The 26,403-nt window shown below is 37.1% G+C and overlaps 1 protein-coding gene across 1 annotated transcript in view; it reads left to right on the top strand.

Annotated features, from left to right (window-relative positions):
* The window catches only part of CrzR (corazonin receptor), a 138,145-nt gene that overhangs the window by 35,802 nt on the left and 75,940 nt on the right, over window positions 1–26,403 (top strand). The window contains exon 2 of the mRNA XM_065221507.1: window positions 8,761–8,944. Coding sequence (XP_065077579.1) covers window positions 8,761–8,944 — 184 coding nt within the window. The remainder of the gene's footprint in view (window positions 1–8,760; window positions 8,945–26,403) is intronic.

Below are 26,403 nucleotides of genomic sequence, written 5' to 3'. Positions count from 1 at the left end.
ATTACCTGGGAATATGTTAACATGACTCTGGGATGCAAAGAGAAATTCGACGAAGAAAATCTATCAATGATACTTAGGCCCTAATGCATTTTTAAGCTTGATTTAATCAAGAAGTTGAGATCTTCAAAGTTTATCTTGTAGACAGTAGTCAAAAAACTTCGTGTCTAAAACAATCACAAAAGCACTTTATTCTCCAACAGCAACAGGAATGTCTGTCTTTTGATGTGAACTGTTATTCGAAACATCGCTGATAACAAATATAAGAAATTAAATTGAAAGAAATCAAACAAACGACTCGAAGCATACCACCCAGCTTCCAGTGTTTTAGCATCAGACACGGACATAAAATTGTCGGAAAGACGATGTTAACTCTGGTAGGAAATAAATACACAAGAAAAAAAATAGTACTATGAAAAGAAGCTTTGCTGAGAGCATAGGAGAAAGCAGTCCTAAATGAACTAGTGGGGTAAAATGGTCAAACGCGGAGTTTACTTGCTTTCCTATTCCTTATTCTGATACTTTTCATTCAGAAATATTAGTTCAAGTACTGAACTGGCAATGCTGCTCGTGAAATTCTCGTATTAAGAATGGAAAAGAAATAAAAAAATTCATTCCGCTCCTTAAGCCAACGGTTGTATTTTGAACTGTCTTCCCCAACTTGCCCGTCTATTGGTGAAAGCAATCGCGTCGGAATCTATATCCTACTCGCTGTCGTTGGTTTTTTCTTGCCTTGCTACTGCTCGACGCTCTGACTCCGATGAACGGGTATACATACCTACAGAACTTGTGTTGAAAGAGGTGCTCAGCTCATACTTTCTACACGCTTCACTAGCGATCTAGTCACAGACAAACAGACATAACTCTCATAAGATGTTCATCGAACACGCATTTAACGGTCAATTCAAATGTTTATTAGTTGGTAGTACCGCCACCTTACCTTGCGTTTGACGGGTACACACTATCGCCATCTGTTGAGCGTACTGCCCGTCACAGTGTACTCAAAAGTTGGCGGTAGATTAGCGATGAGAAATAATCAATGTGTTATGTATGTTCGTCTGTGATCTAAAGTTAAGTATATTACCTTTTTATTATGCAGTAAGATAGGTACCTAACTGAGCAATAAAGCAGAACGATAAAAAACATTAAGATGGGAGAACAGACACTTTCATGTATTATGGGATTTACCTAGTGTGATGTGTTTTTTTAGATAAAGAATGATAACTGCAGAAGACAATTTAAAAGTTATGGCAGGAAATTAAACGATGTCGATGAAATTAAACAGAGAATCACTTAGCAAGGTGAGAAAATGGTAACTGGAAATCTACAAATCGAAAAAAGTAAACAAGATCTCAGAAATCACTCATCAGGAATCAAATTCAAACATTAGAATTTAATACTTGAAAACAATCTGCCGTAAAAGTTAAGTTTGAAACTCCCACCAACAATACACATTCCCTACATTTTCCATTTCTCTACGATGAATAAGCAATGAACTCGATGACTTGTGATAAACAATCGCAATGCTTGACTAGCAGAGTGCAAGCTTAGCAAAAATAGACCAAAGATGTACATCAAGAAGCAAACACTAAGCACTGCTCTGATACTTCTCCGCAACAGTATGAAGTAGCATTTCGAAACTTGAATGCTTCCCTGGAACAATATACATTTTTCCTGTGAAGAACATCCGAGCGCACCGGATTGTTGAGCATCAGAATGCATTCAGCTTTTTCATTTGGCAATTTATACTGCGTTTCTTCTCATTTCAAATATGGCAGCCCCACTCATCCTAGCGTATCTCAGCTGGTAATTAAGTTTAATCTTAGCTTGGATGAATACCACTTGACACATCTAGTCAAGCGGATAACCTGTACATCTAGTAGTGTGATGATATAATTTTAATTTGCACGGCTCTCTTTTGTGCTTGGCTTCTTCTCGCTAATCTCTGTTGTAGATCAAGCTTAGTTGAGTTTTAATTTTCAGGACATTACTTCATCGTAGTGACATGGAAGCAACTTAAGTTGTGCACAGAATTTACCACAAACTTTCTTACTTATAGAGCATGTCCACGCCAAATGGCAAATCGAACTGACGCGGATTTTGATAAAATTTTGCATCGTTGTTTGTTATGGGCAATCATTTACATTTGAACTAAAATTCGGCCATTGAATGGTGTCAAATTTTTCAAAATAACTTTTTCAATATTTTTCAATAGGTACATTATTTTGAAAATGTCACTTCTAATCGATGACTTCTGAGACAATTTTGTAAGAAAATCTATAGGAACACAGATAAAAATTCTGAATTTTAATTGTGATGTAAACATTCATTCACGTAGACTTGTATTTCATTTCACGCAACTGAGCAACTTGCAAACAATGTTGTTTACAAAGATGGGCTTTTGTATACAATATTTGCTACATTGCATGAAATGTGTCAGAACTTTACATGATATATAATGAAAACGTATATGATATGTGACGCTCCATTTATGTGCATCATATTGAACAGAAATTTACACTACTTTTTCGAACAGTGAAGATAGCATTAAAGAAAAATACAAACCATTAAAAAAATCTGAAATTACAACAAATTTATAAATATATATTATTAAACATGCTAACTTCTGTGAATTTTTAATAATTGGTAAAAAAAAATTTTAACTGGTTTTTAGTACAAATTAAAAATTCAACCAAACGCAGGTATTCAATGATTTTTGTCAATTCTGATTATTCTGATTTGAAAATTTCACTAAAATGTATTTTTATAAGATTTTTTCATGTAAAAAATTCTAAAATTATAAATAATATCACAAAGAAAATGTAATCTTTAATTATTGGGAAATTTTTTTGTTATTTGAATTTTGATTCTTTTTTGGATTTTTGTCCGAAATTGCTGATGTTTACTGTTTGTTCTGAATCCTTTGAAGTGATTTTTTTTCCTGGTAGAGCAATTCCCTACGAATTCGCAAATCTTTCGTATTTTTTGATTGGGTTGAAAATTTGCGAAAACGTTACTTATGACCAACAATGCCATTTTGCATCTTCATATCGCCATTTTGAATCCAGCCTTATTTTTTAAAAGGGCATATAGAAAAATATCAAGCTTATCTTCAGAAAATTTTTAGTCGAAAACTGTTTGTCCAATCGGTTTGGTGTCTTGGGCAATATTGCAGGTAATAGATGAGACAATTTGAAAAAATATGCACTCTAAAAAATTTACCCAACTTTTTTTTAAATAACAATAAAGTCATAAAAACAATTTTTGTGACAACCACTTTACGGGAGTCCTACAACCGATTCAAAGAATTAAATAGTGTATTACAAGTTGGGTTTTCAACCTTTGCGAATCTCAGGCCTATGAACTGTAAATTGCTAACGAGTTCAGGGCAACATAATGCTTGAAATTTCATGAAAATGTTAATTTGATTATTCACAACTTAAAGAAATTTGATTTGTTCATTGATTTGAAGTCGATTACAAATACATATATCCATAAAACAATATAAAAATAAATGAAACCATTCTCGAAAAATCGTTCCTTGCATTTGCTAACGCGTGAAATATGTAAGAAAATATATTGTTTTAAAACATACACATTCCGGATAATTTAGATCGTATCGATGAGCCACCAAGAGCATTTTTATTGTAAAATTTTCTAATCTTTGAGAAAATGCTTGTCGACGTAAAACAAACCATTTTCTAACCTCGCCAGCAGCAGCAAGACTAGTTCCACTGAAATAAAAAGTAAACTGTCAGCACTTTTGGACGCACCTTCAGCAGACGCCTGTATCGCTGTAGAAAAGGCAGTCAACTCGGCAGCAGCAGTAGAAGCCATCACATCAACAACAACAGCAACAGTGCACTCAATTGACCTAATTCCGCAATTCATTACGGAAATTAAGAACCACCAAGAACACCAAATCGGACTCAAATGCTATTCTAGCTTCCTATGTAAAAGCACATACCTATGGAAGAAATGGCGAAAACAAATTCTGCAGCAGTACACACTTGCAATCCTATTGCATGTAACAACATAGAAAATGAACTACAGAACGTCGGTGACGAACCAGCCCACAGCTGGCAAATGCTGGGAAATAAAAAAAATATGGAAACGCGACTGGACTCCATATGACATCAAACGGCGTTCCCGTCGCCTTCAGGAAAAAGAAAATGAAAAAGCCAGCTAAAAAAAAGTAGTGTACATTTACGTTACTATGATGCATATAAATTGAGTTTACATTATAGATTTATGAGACATGTCATTCTATATATTGTATGCAACTGTGAGGTCCTACCTATCATTCCTGCATGACCAGCCACCTGCCACCTGTATTCGCGGAATCACCGCAATCAGCGCAGCTTTAATGCTAGTAGTTGAGGGCCTGCCAACAAACATCAATTTTCTACGCGAAATTTTATTGGACGTCCACAAAGAACTTGGAATTTCACGAAATGACGCCTTAGAAGACCTGCAGTCATACCGAGCGTTCTTATCCACACAGTTCGAAAAAGTAGTGTAAATTTCTGTTCAATATGATGCACATAAATGGAGCGTCACATATAATATACGTTTACATTATATATCATGTAAAGTTCTGACACATTTCATGCAATGTAGCAAATATTGTATACAAAAGCCCATCTTTGTGAACAACATTGTTTGCAAGTTGCTCGGTTGCGTGAAATGAAATACAAGTCTACGTGAATGAATGTTTACATCACAATTAAAATTCAGAATTTGTATCTTTGTAGTCTTGCAGAAATCTCTTCGCCTTCTCATCAGAATGCGACAGATATTCTGGTAAATAGTAATAAAGAAAATATTTTGTCAACCAACGCACTTCCAACAATTTCTTCACATAAACAGAATGCGACTGAAATTTTGGATTACTGTCAAAATTTTAATTGCATGAAAAGCCCAGCCAAAATGAAGGAAATCGGGGAATTTACGTATTCTCGGTAACCTATGCAGCTACCATCTTTCTATAGCCTTTTTCTCTAAGGAACGCACACATATACAGTATTGGTTTGTTTACAATCTTTTGCCGCCAGCTGCTCTAAAGAGCCACCCACATTAGATCCGTTTGCGTTGCGTTGACGTAAATTTGACAGTTAGACAATAGATTTAGCTGTCACTTTGTCGCAACGCGTCCGATCCGGATCTAATGTGAGTGGGCCTTAACAATTTCAGTCGAAAGAATTGTCAAAAACTGTATTGAAACACTTTTACAAAGCTCCAATCTTCTCTAGTGAGAGCGACTATTGTGGGCAACCTCTTTTTATTCGCCAACCTTTCTATTTGAGCTGCGTGTTCAACAGCTGTGGTTTCATCGGCAACTCGAAATCAGCAGCGTTTTGTGGTGCGTGTGTTTCATTTCAGAAAACCCTGCTAGATTGCTTTTTCTCAGTGGTAAAAGTATAATCAAATTGAAGCTGAAAGCCTAAAGAATACTTTGAATGCATTCAGCGGAGTGTTTTCTTAAGAAAATCCAGTGATATTACCGTTTCAATTTGGGTTGCCGAAAATAGTCTGTCATGCCGAAGCCTTCATTTCCGCTATATAAAAATTTATTATGGTCATCCTGTTCGGTAATTCTGGCGGTGAACGCTCGTGTTCATTTCAGTTACCGTGTGGACGTAATTTGTGATAAGCCCCGGTCCCTTTCAAATTGTGTCATTATTTATGTACGGTTCATATATTTGAATTGATGTTTCACATTCATCTAGTGATGGCCGATTTTCATTCGATTTATCGATTAATCGATTAACGAACCGAAAAGTAAAATATTTGTAATCGGTTATATCATGCCGATATAAGCATTAACTTCTCCAGAGGATCATCACCGATTGTTTCAAACATGTGCTGCACTCTCATTGGTGGAAAAATGGCAGCACAGCGAATAAAAAAAAAATCGATTAGTTGTTAATCGAGTAATTAAAAAATGGGACACCTCTGATTTTGGTGTGTTTGTTTTGATAAAAATGAGCGCAAAATTTCATCTCTACCGAGGGGACAGCAAAACCACAAAATTACCTTGAATACGGGGGGTATTCATTGGATGAAACGGACCGTAAAAGAGGACACTAAAATAGAAAGTTTTTCTTCCGACAGTTTCATCTTAGTATTCATCTTTGGTAGCGCTGTCAATTTTCAGGCACACAAGCTTACCCTTTCCATTTATCTTGATCGCGAATTTTATCTTCCTATCAGCAACTGTAAGGTGTTTTACAAGATTCGGCCGATTCATGCTCACGCTAAGAAGCTAAAATCCTTCCCATTCAACGCAGTGCAGCGGAACATAATGCAGGGTCACCAGCTTCAAAATAGCTTCGATAAATGTTTGCCTGTCAATGGCAATCATTTTTTATGTAGAATTATATCTTTCGGCAACATATGCAATTTCAGAAAAGGGTGCAATTTAAAAAAAGACCAAAATCGACCGTGTTACGAAAAGTGGTCAGGTGGTCTCTGTCAATAGCAAATGGATTTTAATTCAGCCAATCGATTTGAAATTTTTCTACAAATCTGTGAAAAAGGACACTATCAATTTTCAATAGGTTATTATTGAAAATTACACAAATGTCCAACTGTTGCAATTGTGATCAAATTTTCTCCGATTGCCTGCAAAAAGCGCTTTCCCTAACACAGATTTCCATCCGGTCTCGCCGAACGGTGTTTATTCAATCACCATGTGAGGTGATGTCCGGCCGGTCGTCATCAGCAGCAGCAGCAGCAGCAGCAGTGCTTTCGGCGCGTGGCGTTGAACATTGTTCTCCGGTACACAACATAAGGATGCCCGCAAGCAGTGAGCTGAGCTGTAGCACACATGAGTCGCTGTGAGTCATGTATGTCAAGCTCGTCATCCTCGTTCCAAGCTCGCCAGCCTAACCTGTGTTGAACACCCTAATAGCTCAGCATAACTCAACCATCACGACAAAACGGTCCGTTTCAGGAAAATCATAAATTATTGTTGTTTAAGAGTTAATTTTCATGGAACGTTTGCTCGCCTTGCTACCAGCCACATTACCCCAAAGCTCTTTCATTATGTACCCAGTAACCAAAACTTTGTGGTCAAATGCGTAAAAGTATTTAAGTGGTACATAAAAATTCTCGCAATGACTGAATACCACATGACCTTTTAAACACTTCGAATTAAGATAAGGTTTTTTTTCCAGGACGCTAGAAATTTTGTTTTAAATCTCGAATATGATTGATCACGAATATCTCGCGATTGGAACATTTAAGCAAGGAATTCCTCCAATCAATTTTCGCTTTTTTATTATCTATTGAATAAACCAACAATTCCGTGCGTTTTGTGCACGAAAATGCGTACTTTTGTCATCAGAAAACGAGGCGTTTCCGTGATGGGAAAAAGTGGTTTCCCTAATACTGTCGCCGAATATTGATACCGAGCACGTGATTGTACGTCAAATATACGGTCTTATTTTGGATACAACCTCTTATTTTTTAAACCTTATTTTTCTTGGATGGTACTTCCGCCTCATCCTTCAATAATCCGCGGGACTTGGCCAAGATGAAATGCTCTGTCTGAAGGTGTCTGATGAAATTTCCAGCGTCAAATTTCTCAGATTTCTGCCGGTATTTGCACGCGTTAGTTGCATCGATGGTACAAAGAACAAATCCATCTTCCACGGAAGTACTGCCTTCGGCGAGAATCTCCATATACTTTTGCTGCTCAGTGGATGATGCCGATGCTTCCATTATTGCAATTAACGCTATTTAGGATCTATTTTAAAATATTTACTAATAACAATTAAAACGCACAGAGAAAGGCAATTTGAACTATTCCACGAATGTTTTAGAACAATAACGTGAAGAATTACGAAAACTGTAAATTCGTACACATTTTTATTGACGGATTCTATTCATGTGTGGTCACATGAAAATCATGTGCAATTTCACATAAATAGAATCCACTCAGAAGTACACATAAATTGTATGTGTCAATTGAATAGTATGTGAGGTCACACATGACTTATATGTGTACACATATTTAGTATGTGTCTGACACATAGATATCATGTGTTGATCACATTGCAAAAAAATCATGTTTGAAATTTTCTGTATTTATTTGCGCAAAAGATGAATGTCAAACGAAAAAAAAAGAGATGCATGTCTTTATGTCAAAATACATTTTTTGACAATCCTGTTGAACGAATAAAGTGTGATAAACGTGACCGTTCACAAGACTGGTTGGAAAACTCTTCAAAGGCGCACTTTTTTCAGTCAATAACGGATTTCTTCGCAACAAAATCAAGCAATAACACCGATAATGACCAGGCATCAGAATCCTAGTATTAACCATCTCAAACTAGACAACAGTGAATAAAAGATTAGTAATTACGTAGAGGAAAAATGACCACCTCATTCATTTTTCCCTTGTTGACAAAGCCGAGTCGAGTCACTATCAACAAGGCATAACAAGTAAAAAGGACTAAGATGTGTTCCTTTGATTGCAAAAGAAATCCTGTTCCCCTAGTTTCAAGTAATTCGGACTAGGCTTCGGTGGTAGATCTTAATGCCAGTTACGCACCACGAAAAGGTAATCTACAAGGATGGTAGTGATGGTAGTTATAACATGAAAAGTAATCCGACAATATTGTCGAATCTTAAAGTCATTTATTACAGATTTCACCTTTTTTGTTAAGAAATTTACATTTCCGTTCGGTAAAAATAAACTAAAACCAAAATCAAAATCATATTAGTTTGTTAATATCCAACATTACTATCTCATTCCAGTGGATGATCTTCCGGGTGGCGAAAGGACCGTTTCTGGAAGACTTCTACCAATGCGTGACGCACGGTTTCTACAGTGACCGATGGCAGGAGCAACTGTACACAACCTTCACCCTAGTATTTATGTTCATCATTCCGTTGCTAATCCTTATTGGCACATATTTGTCAACCTTTAGAACGATATCAAGTGAGTATATGCGTTCCATACATATGTCACACGTCCAGATGAATTACCACTTTGGATGTTGACGAAAATGCGAACGTCGTTTCAATTTGGTTCCGCATGTCATATTGGTATCTACGCAGATCTGCGACAACCGAAAATAACTTGGCCGAAAGTGCTCGAGGAATGATGGAGTGTATATCATTTGTCTTGATTCCGTGATATTCCCATGTGACTGAAACATACGTTAAGCTTCTACCAGGAAATGACTATATTCATGATGGCTGCTGGGGGAAATCATCATTCATCCACAACTGATTACGGATGTGCTGTGAATTGTGACGTGTTTGATTGAGATTTTAGCATTAGCATTAGCATCGAACAAGTTGCACAATATCGTAGATGGTACGAATTCAAAACTATTAAGAGCTAGACGGAATATCTGTAACTGGACAGATAGTAAGTAGGAAATTATTACTATCTCCCAGATAAACACATTTCCCGCTCCAACAGTTAAGGATTGTCCTGGCCACGTCCTTACAACTGGTATATTAGTCCGACATTTACTTAAGAGAGATGCAGAGAACTCTACGACCCCTCATAAATGTCTCAGGAATTTAGGAATTATGTTAGTAGGGAAGGTAAGCCATAGCCAGTCAGTGTTGCTGGCATATGTAGATTTTTTTTTTTATAAATGTTGAAATTGCTGTCTGCTGGAATAAAATGAAGATATAACATGCTGGTATCATTTTCGGCGGTCACCAGTGAGCCCAAATACACGAACTCATCGACCACCTCGATTTCGTCACCGTCAATCTGAACTCGGGGTGGGAGGCTAACATTGTCTTCCCTAGAACCTCTTGCTTTCATATATTTTGTCTTTGATGCGTTGATGGCAAGTCCAATCCGTCTAGCTTCAGCCTTCAGTCTGATGTACGTTTCCGCCATCATCTCAAAGTTCCGTGCCATAATGTCAATGTCATCGGCGAAACCAAGGAGCTGGATGGACTTCCTGAATATCGTGCCACTCGTGTCTATCCCAGCTCTTCTGATCACACCTTCTAACGCGATGTTGAACAGCAGACACGAAAGTCCATCACCCTGCCGTAACCCCCTTCGAGATTCAAAGGGACTCGAGAGTGTCCCCGATACTCGAACAACGCACGTCACTCGATCCATCGTCGCCTTGACCAATCGATAGATGGCATGGCAGAACTCCCGCTGAGGTGTCTTCAAGGTTCCATCGCGATCGGCAGTAATCTGAAAGATACAAATTATACTGCAACAAATTTGCTAATATTTGCATACTTCTACAATAGTGTAACTTTCAAACCAGCAAAACCAAGTAGATAAATAGACTTGAAGGGTTGAGACCTCGATCGCTGTCCTAAAATAAGGGTGTTAATTAAACTGTAATGTTCTGTAAAAATAAAATAAAAAGGTCAACAGATTTCAAATTCAATTTGGTCGATGTAGTGTTGAACGGTAGGTGATATTGAGGAGAAATTATTTAGTTATACGCATAAAAAATAATAAAAATAATTCCAAAAGATTTATTTAGTATTAGTATTAGCGTTAGTCAATATCATAATAAACATAATTAGAAAGTATGCAAAAACTAAAATACAGTGTAACCATGATTGATGTTTTGTTTATGTGGAGTCAATGTGAGAGTGAATGATGGTGATGATTTCAAAATGCTATTTATCAACGATGCCGTTGGATTTGATATTAAATAAGGTTTTATGTGATGTGAGATGGATTGTAATCATGTGCAAAGAAAAAAATCACATAGAAAAGAAGGTGATACTTAAATATAAATTTTGCTTATATTAATATGTAAGTTCCTATAGAAAATGATCTAATACGAAATTTAACTTTGTTGCATTAAATTTGAGGCTTGTTATTGAAAAGATTGAAGATCCAACATATAAACATATTATTAAAGGCCCTCCTAGCAAAAGTTTTTCATTTGTAACTTCTGGTATTTAATATTAACTATTCTGTTAACGCTTATGATACCTACTTAAAACACATTACAAACTAGTATAATATTTTAAAGATGAGTTTTGGGTAAGGTTAGATAAAGTTTAGAATCGATTTACACTCATTTCTTTTTATAAGCTTATAAGTAAGTTCCTATAGAAAATGATCTAATACGAGATGTAACTTTAGTGCATTAAATTTGAGGCTTGTTATTGAAAAAATTGAAAATCCAACATATCAACATATTTTTTGTTTTTAACCTTTATTTGAGAGATTTTTAGCCATAGGCTAGTTCATCTCTAATATATAAACATATGATTTAATGCCGTCCTATCAAAAGTCTATCGAAACTAATTTTTATCATTTGTAATTTCTGGTAATTATTATTAACTATTCTTATTTATGCTTATGATACCTACTTAAAACACATTACAAACTAACTAGTATAGTATTTTAAAGGCGAATTTTGGGTAAGGTTAGATAAAGTTTAGAATCGATTAACACTCATTTCTATTAATAAGCTTATTATATAACTAATTGACATTGACATTGACAGGGTCGTTGTTTGGCAGACGAGCATTACTATTGACATTGACATGAATAGAAGTAAATTCGGTAATCTTCCCAGCAGCCCTAACGGCTTGAACCAACCGTTTGACTTTTTTCCACAAAATATTAAACGTCTGCTCGAATCATCAAAAAAAAACCGCTCAGCCGATTAACACAACATCAATACACAATACGATGTACAATCTATACCTGACGTATGCCAGACGAACCTGAATAATGGGATATACCTACTCTCTTAATGCCCATTAGACTGATGCAAAATCCAACACTTCCACTCCACAGCGCTCAAACGGCCCCAAATCGGGCCCCGACTAGCCCCCAAAACCCAAACCCATCCGGTAAGAGAAAGACACGGCACCAACCGTCCAAAGTCTACATGGAAATAACTATGGGAAAACCAAACATTCTGCTCATATCCATCCATCAATTCACCGTATCGCTCCGCTTCAAAAACGATAACTGAGCCTGAAGCAAACTCTCTCAGCCACAACTCTGTGTAAGACCACTTTTCGATAGAATGTAAGCATCAAAAGCTATTAATGATCTAAGCAACTACCGCCCCATGATTCAACTGTCCAGCAGGCAACACTGGTGTTTCAGGCGCGTAGAATAGAGCACAACATCTATTTATTTATTTATTTATTTATTTATTTATTTATTTATTTATTTATTTATTTATTTATTTATTTATTTGTCGTCAATCAGTGTAGACCGTTTTACAATTGTTGTCTTAAGTGCTATTTTTACAATTTTGTCTTTGTTTATATTTTTATAATATGTCTTAAGAACAAGTTAAAACATTACTTTTAGTTGACGTTATGCGAGGAATTAAAATATTGCTTTAATTTGGTTTTTATCATTGTAAAGTCAATGTTATCGCAGTGCTTATTATATGTATCCATCATTTGGTTCACTATGGCTATTATGTCAAACGGCAGAACACAGTGTCGCCCACAAAACAGCAGCCCCATACTACAAGACTATCATATTCTGCAAAGTTATAGCTGAGAAAATTCTCCACAGAACTTTTGAACAGTGCAACACGGAAAAGGCCAGAAGGCAATGAACAAGAAGTCCGGATACCCCACAGCAACCCCCATACAATCCTCCAACGGCCTGCGCCAAGTCAGTCCCCCACTAAACGAGTCCAAACCTCGGGAGGCCAATCAGGACCCGACCCGGGACCGTCCGAACACTGCGGAGCGAAAATGTCAAACCCATCATGCAGAAAGAGCTGTGATCCAAAATCTTAGCGATGCACTCTCCGAAAGATAGTGAATATGCTGTTGAGTTTTATATGCTGGTGGTTAGATAGAGAGTATCCTCATTCGTTTCAGATTCGGGCAACTTGTATATTTCTTTGAGTTTTGTATCCAGTTTTTCTTTGTCGTCTGCCAATTCGTACCATTCCTCAACTGGTATGTTCTCAAATCTCCACATACTCTGAGCATTCGTATCCCACCAAGTAAAAGCAGGTCTACACACTAAGATTTTTTACAGGAGTCAGTATTTTTTTACTGGGTTTTTGAATTACTGAAAAAGTCGGTAAAAATTCAAATGACCGTTATCCGTAAGGAATCAATGAAATCGACCAATTTAATTTTCTATCATTAAATGGGGTTAACAGAAATAAGTATGTACAAGTTCAGAACAAATTTTCTCATTAATAAATTTTCCACAGATTTTTAAAATTTTACTGAACAGTTCCGCAATTCAAAAACTCGGTAAAACCGTACTGACTCGATTAGCGTGTACCTCTCTTTTTGTGTGGTAATCTATACTCCGCAGCCAGCTTGAGCAAATGATTCTCAGGTCTTCTTATAATGTGTCCCCAATACCTTAACTGAAGAATCCGGATCCACTTTGTTATCGATCGGGGACCATCCTTTGAAGACGAGTTATCCTCCACCTGACACAGTGATTTAATTTGACCGTAGATTTATTTTTGGTACCTTCTTAAAGATTTCCTAGACCGCTTCGTAAGGACCGTGGCTTGCGAGCCATACACCATCGTCGGAGCTATTACGGTTTCATATAGTAATGAACCCAACTTCTCTGATGGCTTTCTTTCCTTAAGGTTCAATTTACTTTGATGCTTTTTGGAAAATTTTAAAAGCACTTTTTTCCGACGCATTATTTCAGATTGCAAAAAGCTTGTACTATTCGATTCCTTTTGATATTTTACACAAAATGACGCGAGCTTTTTGCAATCTAAAATAATGCGACGAAAAAAACTGCTTTCGAATTTTTAAAAAATGCATCAAAGTAAATTGAACCTTAAGAAAGTCTAAGATAACTTTCGAGGCAACAACAGCGTCTCTATATCTTTGACTATATGTTTTAGTATTACTTCTACGTGAAGTCAACGATTTACATAGTTGAAGATGCTAATTTCAAATAACAGACTGTAGTGGTAATTTTTATACGATAGATGGAGTAGATGAAAGCATAGAGTTGATAGTTCCGTTAGAGTACGGCAGTGTGAAGATTGCAAATAGATATTAGAATAGAGAGCTAGGACAACTTTTAAGGAAGGTACAAATCGGTTTTTTCATCTCTCTTTACCAAACCCACCCTTTGGAGAGGGATGGTGAGGTCAAAAGAACTTCCTCCATAATCAAATCAAATATGTAGAGAGAGAGTGAACAACCCTGTTTCACTCCTCTAGACCTTATTTGAGGCGCAGTTTTTTGCCCATTCCACAGCACCTGTTGCTCCTCTGCATTGATGCAATTAATCACTCTATTTGCAATCCCTTCGGAGGCATCTTTTGACAGCAATAGTGACGTGTTTGGTTGAGATGAACACAAATTCTAAAGCTATTTTAGTCAACTTAATAAAATAATAATCTATAAACACGATTGTTCTTTTTTGAAGGTAAAACAAACAAACAATCACATCATAGGTTTCATTTAGTTCAAGCAGTATGAAAGCAATAAGAAGACGACATTGAATTTGTGATGGCTATATCGGAAACACATTTCATAAGTGATTGTTTGAGTGCCTTTTCAAACAGACACGACTGTGCATTTTGTAGTTGGTCCTCCGTGATTGATCAGAACTATAACATAGTGCACATGTACAAAGAACCACACAGTTCACGGCGTTTTTGAAGAGGGAAGAATGATCAGTTCAACGTACGTTGTTACTAGCAGGGCTCTACATTTTCGAAGCTTTTAAATGAACTCGAGTACATACAACGTGTTCAACGCTTCATGTCTATAACGCCTAGCTAGACTATCAGCAAGAAACGAAAATGAAAAAGAAGCACGCTTCGAAGGAAAGGCTGGCTGTGATCTTCGCGTCGTTGCTTTGCTCATCGCTTTCAATGTTAAACGATTTTCTAGTTAAACGAAACCTCATTATGGCTTTCAATCCCTTTCACAAACACTCTATCAACGTTCTTTCAATTTGTTTAAAATGCGTTATATCCCGTTTTCGTTATTTTTTTTTTTAGATAGACATGTGGATGGAAGATAAATTAAACATATTACGTGTAATCTTCAAGTGTTTCCACGTGAGATATGCTTTAAATATATATTTTCGTTTTCCGTCATATACGTCATGAAACCTCTGTTGATGTGTTTCATGAAAGAGAAAACTATCAAAGTCGATCGCTCTTTTGCTCCTCTGTTTCACCGAAGCTTGAAAGAAAGACCAATGGAGCGACGGAAGAAAGAGAGACAAGCGATTGAACATTTGTTTGTGCACGTCGATTGAGGTTTTAGAATGCCTTGAAAATTCCGAAAATGTCCACATTAGTTTTGAAACGTGTGCACAGAATCTTGCTTTTTTTAAGGCCGCCGGACTTTTTTGCGTAGAACGGCATAAAATTGGTTATGACTTTAGTGACATTTTTTTTTTGGGAAATAGTGACTTTTTGTTGTAAAAAGTTACTTTTTGTGACTGGAATATCGGGTCATTGCACAACGGTTTTTTAAATATTTCGTGCACTGAAAACTGAATTTATATGTTAAATAAATGTGACCATAAACACTAACAGCTATAAAAAAAAAGCATCCCTTTGAACTCATGTCAACGTGCATTTCATCCCACGTAAACGAAATCTTCTACATTATCCTCGCTGAGTCTTGAATGTAGGAAAAACGAAAATCCTACGCTAGAGCATTCAACGAAGAACGGAAAATCTACTGCCTCATGGGTTAGACAAACAAAATAGGAAAATAGAAGAGCAACAAAACCTAACCTCATACATCTCTAGCTTGGCAGTCAAAAATGCTGTTTACGGATGTTTCCTGAAACTTCTGATCGAAATCAAACGTTGAAAATAAAGTTGAGATTTGAAATTAAATTATTAATTATCCTGTTTTCTAACTAATTAGTTTAATAATAAAGTGTTATACTGCAATCATATCTTTCCCTCTCGCTTAATGTCTTCATGCAAATAGACAGCAATTTCCCGAGAAATAAAGCACATTTCAGCAGAATGGAAAACTTTTCAACAGTAAACTGATTCGAAAGAGATTATGACAGTCCCCTTTTAATTATATGGAAAACTTCAGCACAAAAGTTCATTCTACCCCAGACAGTCCCCTTTTTTTAATGAGCTCAGAATTGGCTTCGCAAAGAGTTAATAACGAAGCGTACCTAGACTCGGTGTGAGCTGAATAATAAATGTCACCAAGCGATTATCAACAGAGCTTACGATTACCCCGATCCTTTCATCTCTGAGGTTATGGGTGAAAATTCAATTTTACACTTGTTAAACATTTCGTTTACTTTCTGTAAGTTCCAGAGATCAGACATACTATTTATAAGTTTATTTAACTTACTGGAAATGATGTTTGGTAAAAATCTCGTGGTTTTCTCATCCTTTCGTTTCACAGCTGTTGTTCATTGGTGTATTTTTGTCAACCACGTGTTTCTCTGCACAACCTGCACAGTTTATCTGGATTCTCTTATAATCGGGTCACAGTTATATGCAGACAGTCTGTAATATATGTGACTGTCGAACTGCGGACAGCCAAATTGTACAGATTATCTGCAACAGTGTGATCATGGTCTGTTGACAAATTCTTGCTGACTGTACAGACAAATTTGTCTGTTTCTGCAATTGTTCTGCAGAACTTGGCTGTTGCAGATATTATGACATTCGGCAGTTTGTTTATGTTTTTATTTTCAGCGTTTGATTTGGTTAGTTTTGATCAAAAAGTATTTGGTTGTTAGATCACAAGTGACGTGAAAATGGACGCTTTCAGTGAAAACGGTAGGTGGTGTGATCACGGCAACACCAATCACCAGACAACAGTCAAATATTGACAAGTCTGTGGCAGAGTAATTGGCTATTCTGATCGTAGCTTAAGATCTAATCATTCGCATTGGCGTAGCTAGAAAATTTATCTGGAGGGGGGCTAGGGGGGCCTGTTGCAAATGTTTTATTTTTTTCTAAACTACACGCAAACCAAAAATTTATTACAATGAATGTTAGTTCCATTTCCTATCATCCTCTGTTCATGAACATCGCAGCGAATGTTAGAAGTTGACCTTGCAGGCGATGTAATGGTTTTTTGCCTTTTTTATTTCGTGTTCTGTCTGTGCTTTCATCTACACAAGCAAGCATTTGCCTTGATTTTTATGTATAACATGGCAGAACGACGCACACACTTGCCTCGAATCTCTCCAGCAGAAAAGGCATACGAAGTCAAGTGTGAGAGGAAATGAGCGCTTCTTCTTTGCTTTTAGGCTATCCATATTCAGAAGCATAGAGAGAGCAGTGGAGAAAGCACAGGTCTGATAATCACAACGTTCGTGGTTCGAGTCCCAGTCGGCAACCTTTTTCCAATTTTTTTCGACATAATTCATTTCACTCACTACTACACTCCACATTTTTCGGTATCCAATTCTCTTGCATTGGACCGCAGCTAGGTGCATTGCATCCTCGATTCGTGCGGTCTCCACTTACATCCTCTGATGATGAATCCCACATAATTGTAAGCGAATCTTACATCCACCGGTTGGGTGTACGGTTAAATAAAAACTCGCTAAGTTGCTGTTCAATCAAATTGTGTCAATGCAACTTGATTTTGGGTACATTTTTTGTTATAAATAATATGACATTGAGGCTCACTATTATTTGACTGGTAAAACAATAAAATTGATTATAGTTATTTCATTACAACAATTTAGACCTCGATTGGGGGAGCCTTAAAAGCTTACTGATGTTGAACAAATAATAATCGTTTGTTCGTGTTTTTTTAAAGTGAAATCACATAACGTCCGAATCTCATAAATATAAGTATCTTAAACTTATCTCTCTTAAATCTCAGACATAGGAACCAGAATTAAATTCAAGAAAGTTGAATTTCATAATTTTCTAAAATTCTGTGTTTCAAGGTAAAGCGTACATTTTTTAGAAAAAAAAAACAGCTGTACGAGCACAACTTAAAAAGATAGATTTCTAAATTGCTGGCTCATCCACTATTTATTGATTATCGGTATAGTATTGGGCTTATTTGGATAAGTGTGTAAGAAATCAAAGCTATTTTAGACAAACTGGATATCCTAAAAAAGCACATTTTCTTGAAATACGATGAGCCAAACATATTGAAATTTTGCTAATCTGTAGTCATAATAAAGATCTTTAAAATGCTGCTAATTTTACTAAAATCCGCCTACCATGAAAAAAAATTGAAAATCGACCGTTTTACTGAAATTACTCAAACTTTATACATACCAAGATTTCAGAAACCTATCTACTCACAGTCTTTCAAAAAATGTACGCTAATTTTTGAGATACACTGTATATTCATGCACAATTCTTAACATGCTGAATGTTAAAATAAAAATGATTTTGTGATCCAAAACACATATGTTCTCAAGATTTTGTAACTAAAAAATAGATATCTCTGCTACAGATTGTAAGATTAAATTCTTCGAATACAAATGTTAATAAAAGTCAACGAAATTAGATCAATTGTCATAATTTTAAACCTGAAAAAAAAAATGCAAGATCCTTCCTAGACAGTTATTTCATGATAAAAAATCTAGGACATGAATATTAAAAACAAATGAAATCATAATTTTAATAAGTATAATATATTTGACCTAATCCAGAGTTTCTTAAAAACTCAACAAAATAAATATGCCTGAAAAAAATCCGACACAATTTTGTTAAAAAAAATGTTAGGGATTAAAAAAGCTTAGCCTTAGACATGCTTTGACCTGGATTTCGAGATCTTAGGAAACATACCCAGATTCTGAGACTTACAGCATTTTTCGAAAGAAACATTCTGCCAGATAAAAAAGTAAGAAAAAATTGAGATTTAAAAATTTCGAAAAGTCTTGACATCTGACAAAAACTTTAAAAAATCAGGTTATAATTTAATTTCATCGGGTTTTTAAGATTTCACAAGTCATGATTCTGATATTTGAAGAGAAAAGAACGTAAAAAAGCATTTATCAAGAACATTTTTTATTCGATGCATCAGACTGACTAACATTCGGAGTTATATAAAATCAAGATTTAACCTTTATGTGTTAAGCCATTCAAACAATCCTGAAGCTGAATTCCGGGCGTACATTTAATATAAAAGAAAGAAATTTCCATCTCTTTGTTAAAATGTATACCCGGAATTCAGCTGCTGGAGTGCTAATTCTTGACAATATAGCTATATCACTAAAGCACGGGTCTTCCCTATAGAGAATGTATAAACATGTCCACAAAATCTTGATTCATCATTCAAGAATCCATCAGATTAAATTAGCTGGAAAACTTTTGAATACTTCCTGAACAACCTACAGTCTTGAAAGAATATTTTAATGTATAAACAATTGGAGATCCACAGAACTTGATCAACCAAAAGCGTCGGAAATATGTCCAGAGAACTTTACTAATATCTTTGTCCATATGCAGATCTTTTGAATGTTTCCTCCTGTCAAGGAAGGATGTCTGAAAGAATATCCTGTATATTATGCAACGTTTCCTGAACATTTACAAAGCCCCTTAAGTTTAACAAAATTTCCTCAACTTCTACGAAGTTCCATGAATTTATTCCAAATTCCATATTTTTTATAACTCTCTTAATTCTACGAAGACCTCTAAACATCTTTGCACTTCGAGAAAGACACCTATTATTTACAAATATTCTTGAACATCTGGAAAATTCCTTGAAATTTAATAAAATTCACAAAACCTCCAAGAAGTTCATGGAGCTTTTTTGAAGTAAGATCTCTGACAAACTGCAACGAAGTTCTTTAAACTGAAGGTAGAATCCCTGAAACTCTTAGAAGTTTATTGAACTATTTTTAAATCTTCTACAAAATTCCCTAAACTTTTTCAAAATTCCTTACACTTACATATATGAAGTTTAACGCAGCTCCTCAAAATACTACAAAATTTGCAAAACTTCTACAAAGTTTGAATATGAGAACGTCAAAAAGAGTATTGTGAGCAGAAATATTTGCCATGCATGCATGGAAAATTTGTTCGAACAGTTGAGGTACAAATCAGTTCAGTTCAGATTCCACGATAAACACTAGTGCTTTAAAAACTAGGGGAAACGCTCCTATAGTTGAGGTACGTTAGATGCGTTAGGCTCCTACAGTTGTGCATGGAGACTCAATACACAACTATAAGAACCTAACGCTTCTAACGTACCGCAACTATAGGACCGTTTACCCTAACACCAGTTCGCATCTTGTGTTCGTCGTTTCGAATCCGATTTTCGATTGTCATTATAGGTCATAGCATGAATCAAATTCGGGTATTCGGAGCATTCCGATTCTCCAGTTCAACAAACCTCGCTGCGTACCTTTTTTTTACTTGATTTGATATCCGTCGATCTTGTTTTCCGTGCTGAGCACCAATGCTACCCACGCCAGGAAGGCAGCTCCCACACCTGAACCCTACCTATAGACGCATCAAATTCGTGAACCGGGGACCAACGGCTTTACTTCCCTTCCGAAGGAAGGTGTGATCAGAGATGTTATGCCTCAGAACATCCCGGCGACGCCGACTGAGAGGTTAGAAGTAATCACGCTTAGGGGAAACTCTCCTATAGTTGTGGTACGTTAGATGCGTTAGGTTCCTATAATTATGCAACGCTTCTAACGAACCGCAACTATAGGAGCGTTTACCCTACCACTACACCGATGCCGCTTCGGTTCGTATCTGTCATTAAGCTATTTAATGTATGTCGACTCTCAGTGCTGCCAAATGCAATTTTTCAACTTCACACCAAATAGGTTAATTATTTTTTAAATTTAATTACTACCATATCACATATACTACATACATGTTCGTGTAGAAATATATTTCCCTCTGATTAAGGAAATTGAGCGAAGAGGAAATCTCCTTTTCCACGTCCATGTAGACACTTCGCAAATATTTGTGCATATTGAGGTCGAGGCTCACCACCCACGCTTTACTTTCTCCCCAGCACCAACATTAGATGACCATCCGCCAATTCCGAAGCTAAATCGTATACTCGCATTGAATGTTGCCCACACCCCTCCCCCCTTAAGTTACATCCATGCATCCACTGCATTTCCATTAGCATAATGAAAAATGAATTGCTCTAGATTATACCTCAGGGCATAATACAAACTTGTTCCAGATTTGATTTGATGAAACCTGCTTTCTGCTCCAATCCAATCCAGTACTTCCACCTCAACGGGATTCTCACTTTTAGAATGCCAATTGAATTTGCATTTTTTTTTAATGTGATTCCTTGAAGAATCCAAAGATGGCCGTCATTATGGCTGATATGCTGGACTGGCCCACAAAAATAAAACCTCTAATTTTCCCCTATTCTCTGAATGTTTCAGCTCATTTCGTTCTAAGATGAGCTGGCGCTTTAGGTTTGAATTTTGTATGGGATTTTGGATAAAATACATGAAAAAATGACGCTACTACCCTCTATCAATCATAATTTTTTTTCCTTATTCTCGATTTGATTCTGATTTTCAAAACTTGTAGTTCAAACAATGAGTAACAGCTTTTCTCAAGACTGCATTATGAATCCGGTTAGTTTTATTGAGATATTCGTTTTTAAATGTAGATGAGCATTTTGTATATGAAAAATTCAACCAAATCCCCTATATAAACATTAAACCAAAGCAACCAGTCCGTGTTAAGTCAAAAATAGCTGAAACATTCAGATTGTCACACGGACACGAATCTGGATGTTGGCCTGTGGAAAATATGAAGTTTTATTTTTTTTGTGGTTTGGGTCGAAAGGTCTTCGATTTCTATGAAATTTCGCCCATAGGTAGAATTCATGGATATATTAACAAAATTAAATTTAAAAAAATCATGGTTGCCAATTTTTCCGGAAAATCTTAGTTAAAGTTTTCCGATTTTCATAACTTTTGAACCAACAGTTGCAAATAAATGTCCATGAATGTTTTTACCATTAAAGAAAATTCAAAAGAAAAGTTATGGAAATTATCGTCTGTATCATGGATTTTTATCAAAACTATTTCCAACAGATTTTCAACTACTTCGGTTGGGATTTAGATGCTGCCAACGGAAGTTCCAGAGAGTTTCGACGAAGTTTTCTTGCATTATCGGCGGAGAAGAAGCCGCACGATTTCGGTGATGATTACCGATGCTGCTGACGGAATTTCCAGGGAATATCGACGGCGTTTTCGCGCGTTCTCGGTGGACGAAGCACCGGGCGATTTCGATGTTTTTGGATGCTGCCCGCGGGAGTCCGAGGAAGTTTCAACGGATTTTTTTTTTGCCTTCTCGGCGTTCGGTGGCGATTTTCGATGCATTAAGCCAGCGGAGGTTTCAGGAAATTTCGACGGAGTTTTCTCAGCGGAGGAGGTTCTGCACGATTTCGGTGAAGGTTGCCGATTCTGCCAGTGGAGGTTCCAGGCAGCTTCGACAAAGTTTTCTCGCGTTGCTAGTGGAGAAGCTACCGCACGTTTTAGGTGGAGGTTGTTGGTGCTGCCAACGGAAGTTCCAGGAAATTTCCAATACTGCCAACGGAGGTTCCACGGAGTTTTGCGCGGTGGAAGTTTTCGATATTGGCAGTGAAAATTCCGGAGGAAGCTTCTGCTCGTTTTCGTTCACGGCGAAGTGAATATCGGTGGAGATTGTTACGCAACCGGCGGAGTTTCCAGGGATTTTCGACGGAATTTTTTAACAGGTTCACGGCAGAGAGGGTTCCGGGCGAGATTTTCAGTTCTGACAACGGAGGTTCCTGTAAGTTTCGACGGAGTTTTCGCGCGTTTCGTTGTTGGACGTTCTGCACGATTCCCTCGACGATTCCAGTGGATATTTCCGATGTTGCCTATGGAGATTCCAGTAGATTTCAACAGAGTTACTCGCGTCCTATGCTGCCAGCGGCTCCAGCGAATTTCAATGGCTTTCGCGTTTTCGGCGGGGGAAGTTCTACACAGTTCTAGTGGAGATTTCTGGTACTGTCAACAGAGGTTCGGGAGAATTTAGACGGAGTTTTGTCGAGTTTTTGGCAGGGGAGCTTCCACATGATTTCGGTGGAGATTTTCGATGCTGCCAACGGTTCAAGGGAATTTCAACGGATATTTTCCGCACGATTTTGATGGACATTTCCGATGCTGCCAGTGTGGGTTTCAGGGAGTTTAAAAAGGTTCCGCAGCTTCGGAAATCTCCACAGAAATCGAGTGAAGGCTCCTCCGAGAAAGCGAGAGGGCTCCGTCGAAGTTCCTTGAAACTTGCCAGTATCCGAAATCTCCACAAGCGCGCGTCAAGGTTTCCTGGGAATTCCAAAATTGTGCAGGCTCCTCCAACGAGGCCGCGGGAAAGCGCCATCGAAATTCTTTGAAACTTCCGTTGGCAGCGACTTCATTTTAAAATAATAAAATTTTCTCGAGTCAGGAGTGTGGATTTGAGCAAACCGAGGTAAGCAACAAAATAGGAGAAAAGCTTTCATGCATGCATGCATGTAAAATGCACTGAGAAAATGCATTTGATTTTTTTATGTCTAAAAATGCATTTATTTTTTATTGTGTGATCTACCACTATATTTGTACTCTGTGGCCTCCGAGGATACCACGTTCATATGAGTCATTTTTCCTCATGCACCTCTTCCTCTATATATCCTGGTTGCAAATTTCAGATCACGGTGGTTCCGTCCTGCCGGATTTTTTTTTTTTTTTTGATCATGTACAAATTAATTTAGCGCCTATGTCAGAAATAAACTCCAGTGTATCGTTGTTGATTATGGAATTATGGATAAATCATCTTTGCAAACAGTAAGCACCAAAACCTATGCCCATAATCACTGCTAAGAATACTGAACTCAACAAACAATGTCTCAATTTTTAACCATTTTCTTATCAGTAAACGTGGCCTCGAAAAATTGCAATTTAATCACCAAACAATACCGGTTTTATATCCCTTCGGTAGCAAATATTTACCGAATAGCAAACATAAAATATTTCACATTTTTCTATTGTTTGATGTTGTGAAAGTATCAATGCGAGCTGGTCCTTATATTGAGCTTGTGCATATAGAACATTTTCCAACCCGTCACCCCCGGTAAAAAGGAAAGTTATAATAATACGCATATCCTTTCAGTTGTTCCCATCCCACTCCGTTATGCTTGCAAAATGTGGCATCATCTTATTCTTCTTCTTGGCTTTTACGCTTCTGTAGCGAGTGTTTTGCCGACTCTCAACTTAGTGTGGTAGATACACTTCCACAGTTATTAATGGAGAGCCTTCTATGCCAACCAATTTGTATATTGTGTGGCAAGCACAATGATACTATCGCCCAGGCAGGTCGAAAAAAATCGAACCCACCGCCTCTGACTTGGTAATGCTGCGCCTTTACTGACTAGGCTATCTGAAACCCCACGCCGCTCCAGCGTTTGGAAGAGCCAAAGCCAAAGGCAACGAACCATGAATAAACGAATTAGTCCCCAGTTTTCCCGAAATGCTTCCAATTCGTTTCAACATTTCTTTTCCTTCGATTCAATCCGCTGATTGAATCTGTTTATCCCTAGCATAGTAAATCTATTTTCGGGACTCGCACACCCATCACACACGATGTACTACGGCGGCTACGACGAAATGTGTATGGTTGCCTTGCCTGATAAGAGAAGAACGGCAGAAAAAATAACCGTTTAGGTTTAGATGATGGCCAACGACGTTAAAAACTGTTGTTGTGTGAACCGTGAACAACAAGATAAAGCTTTAATACCCTTAACCAGAAACCGGGAGAACCCCAAGACAAAAGAATAAGCTTTTCCATCACTACTTAGGGGAGATGGGGGTAAAATGCCCAAGATCTCCGTTTAATCCACAAAGTAAATCGATATTTAAGTGAAATGCCATCTAAACGTTGTATTAGACTATTTCAATTATTTCGTATTAACAATATGATCCACTCTTTCGCTGATAACTGGCAAACCGGAGATGAACCAAATGTACATATTATTTAATGACAACTGTGTGTCCCGTGTCGTTAGCCAAATTTGCATTTCATGAAATAATTTTTCTTGCGTAGTTTACAATAACTTCATTAAATATGTTTTTGCTTCCATTCACATAGCACGTTTAAAGTGCAACGTGCAGCAATTTTTCGCCATCATATCAACTAGCAGCTGGTATATAAGGGGGGCGCATTTTGCCCGCTATGGTATTTCCCACCATTTCCCCTACACCACCTTTGCTCTCTCCTCAGTGATGGGTGAACGTGTGTGGTAAGCGGTTTTTCGGCTTTCATTCTCTGCACCGACGACCACCACCGAAGACCACCGGATGGATGTAACCGAGTTGCATGCTAGCTTTGGGTTTGCGTCATTTCCGTTTGGAAGGAACATGTGTCAAGAATCTTCGTTTCTTTTGCGATCCACATTCTTGCGATGTCAGATAGCAGTTGCCTTGGTTTATTAGTTTTTGAACAAGCTGTCACTATTACAAAACTATATGGATTTGATTTTTGTTGAATCCAAAGCTTTTCACAAATTGGAATTCCAATTACTGCTTTTATTTATTTATTTCTCGTCAATCAGTGTACACAGTTGTCTTAAGTGCCGGAAGTTGAAAAGCTTTCGAAGCCTATCATAACAGTTCTGTGTTAATGATGATGGGTCATTAGACCGAATGTCACTATTTTAAATGGGTCACTAGGCCAAATAAGCCATTTGGCAGAAATTTTAATATAGTAATGACCCGATTTCATCAGCCCCTTCGTGCATCAGACTTTTAACTTTCAATAATTTCAACTATAATTCCAAATCTTTCTCATTCATCTTATCTTCAAGATGGATGTTTAAGCAAGGTACATTTTGGTACAACACGATTCAGGGGCGTAGTGTGGTAGGGGCGAGGGGGGTGGTTCAACCCGGGTGCCAACCTTGGAGGGGTGACCCCCGTGAGAAAAACTTAAAGCTCTATGTGCAGCATATAAAAATATAAATCCATGTTCAAGATATTATTTTATTATATCCAGGATTTCTTAAAAGTTTAGGTCTCAGAATCGTTCAACGAGGAGCTAAAAAAATGTCGATACATAAGAATTAAATTTCTGGATCATTAACTACTTTTTAAACACAGAATCTTTAAACATGTTTGGTGTCTAAATTACATTGATAATTTAATTTCACCACTTCACATAATTTCTTTAGAATATTTTCAAGAGTTCCCTTAAAATCATTCAACAATGTATTGAGAATTCGTCTAGAACACTATTGGGTTGCTCCCTAGAATACATCACCATGGTGAATCTTGGTCAGGTGCACTTCTGGACACGGAAACGAATAAACTGGATAAGCCCACATAATTTCTTCTTATATGTATGCACAAACAAAGAACACTGGTGATTTGCAATTGGTCAAGTTAATTGGAAACACGGAACATGGAACACTTAGCCTTTCTATTGGTGTCAAGTACGTTTACTACTTATATTTTACTTAAGAATAATAAGACCTAAAGACTAATGGCTTCTGTCTATGGGTAGGAATTCGCCTTTCATA

This window comes from Ochlerotatus camptorhynchus, unplaced genomic scaffold, assembly GCF_037179485.1.
Source record: "Ochlerotatus camptorhynchus isolate MF236.1 unplaced genomic scaffold, CSIRO-AGI_Acam_v1.1 ptg000143l, whole genome shotgun sequence".
In the NCBI taxonomy this organism is placed as follows: domain Eukaryota; kingdom Metazoa; phylum Arthropoda; class Insecta; order Diptera; family Culicidae; genus Ochlerotatus; species Ochlerotatus camptorhynchus.
The sequence above is the reverse complement of the archived record's forward strand: the minus strand, read 5'-3'. Positions and strand labels throughout refer to the sequence as shown.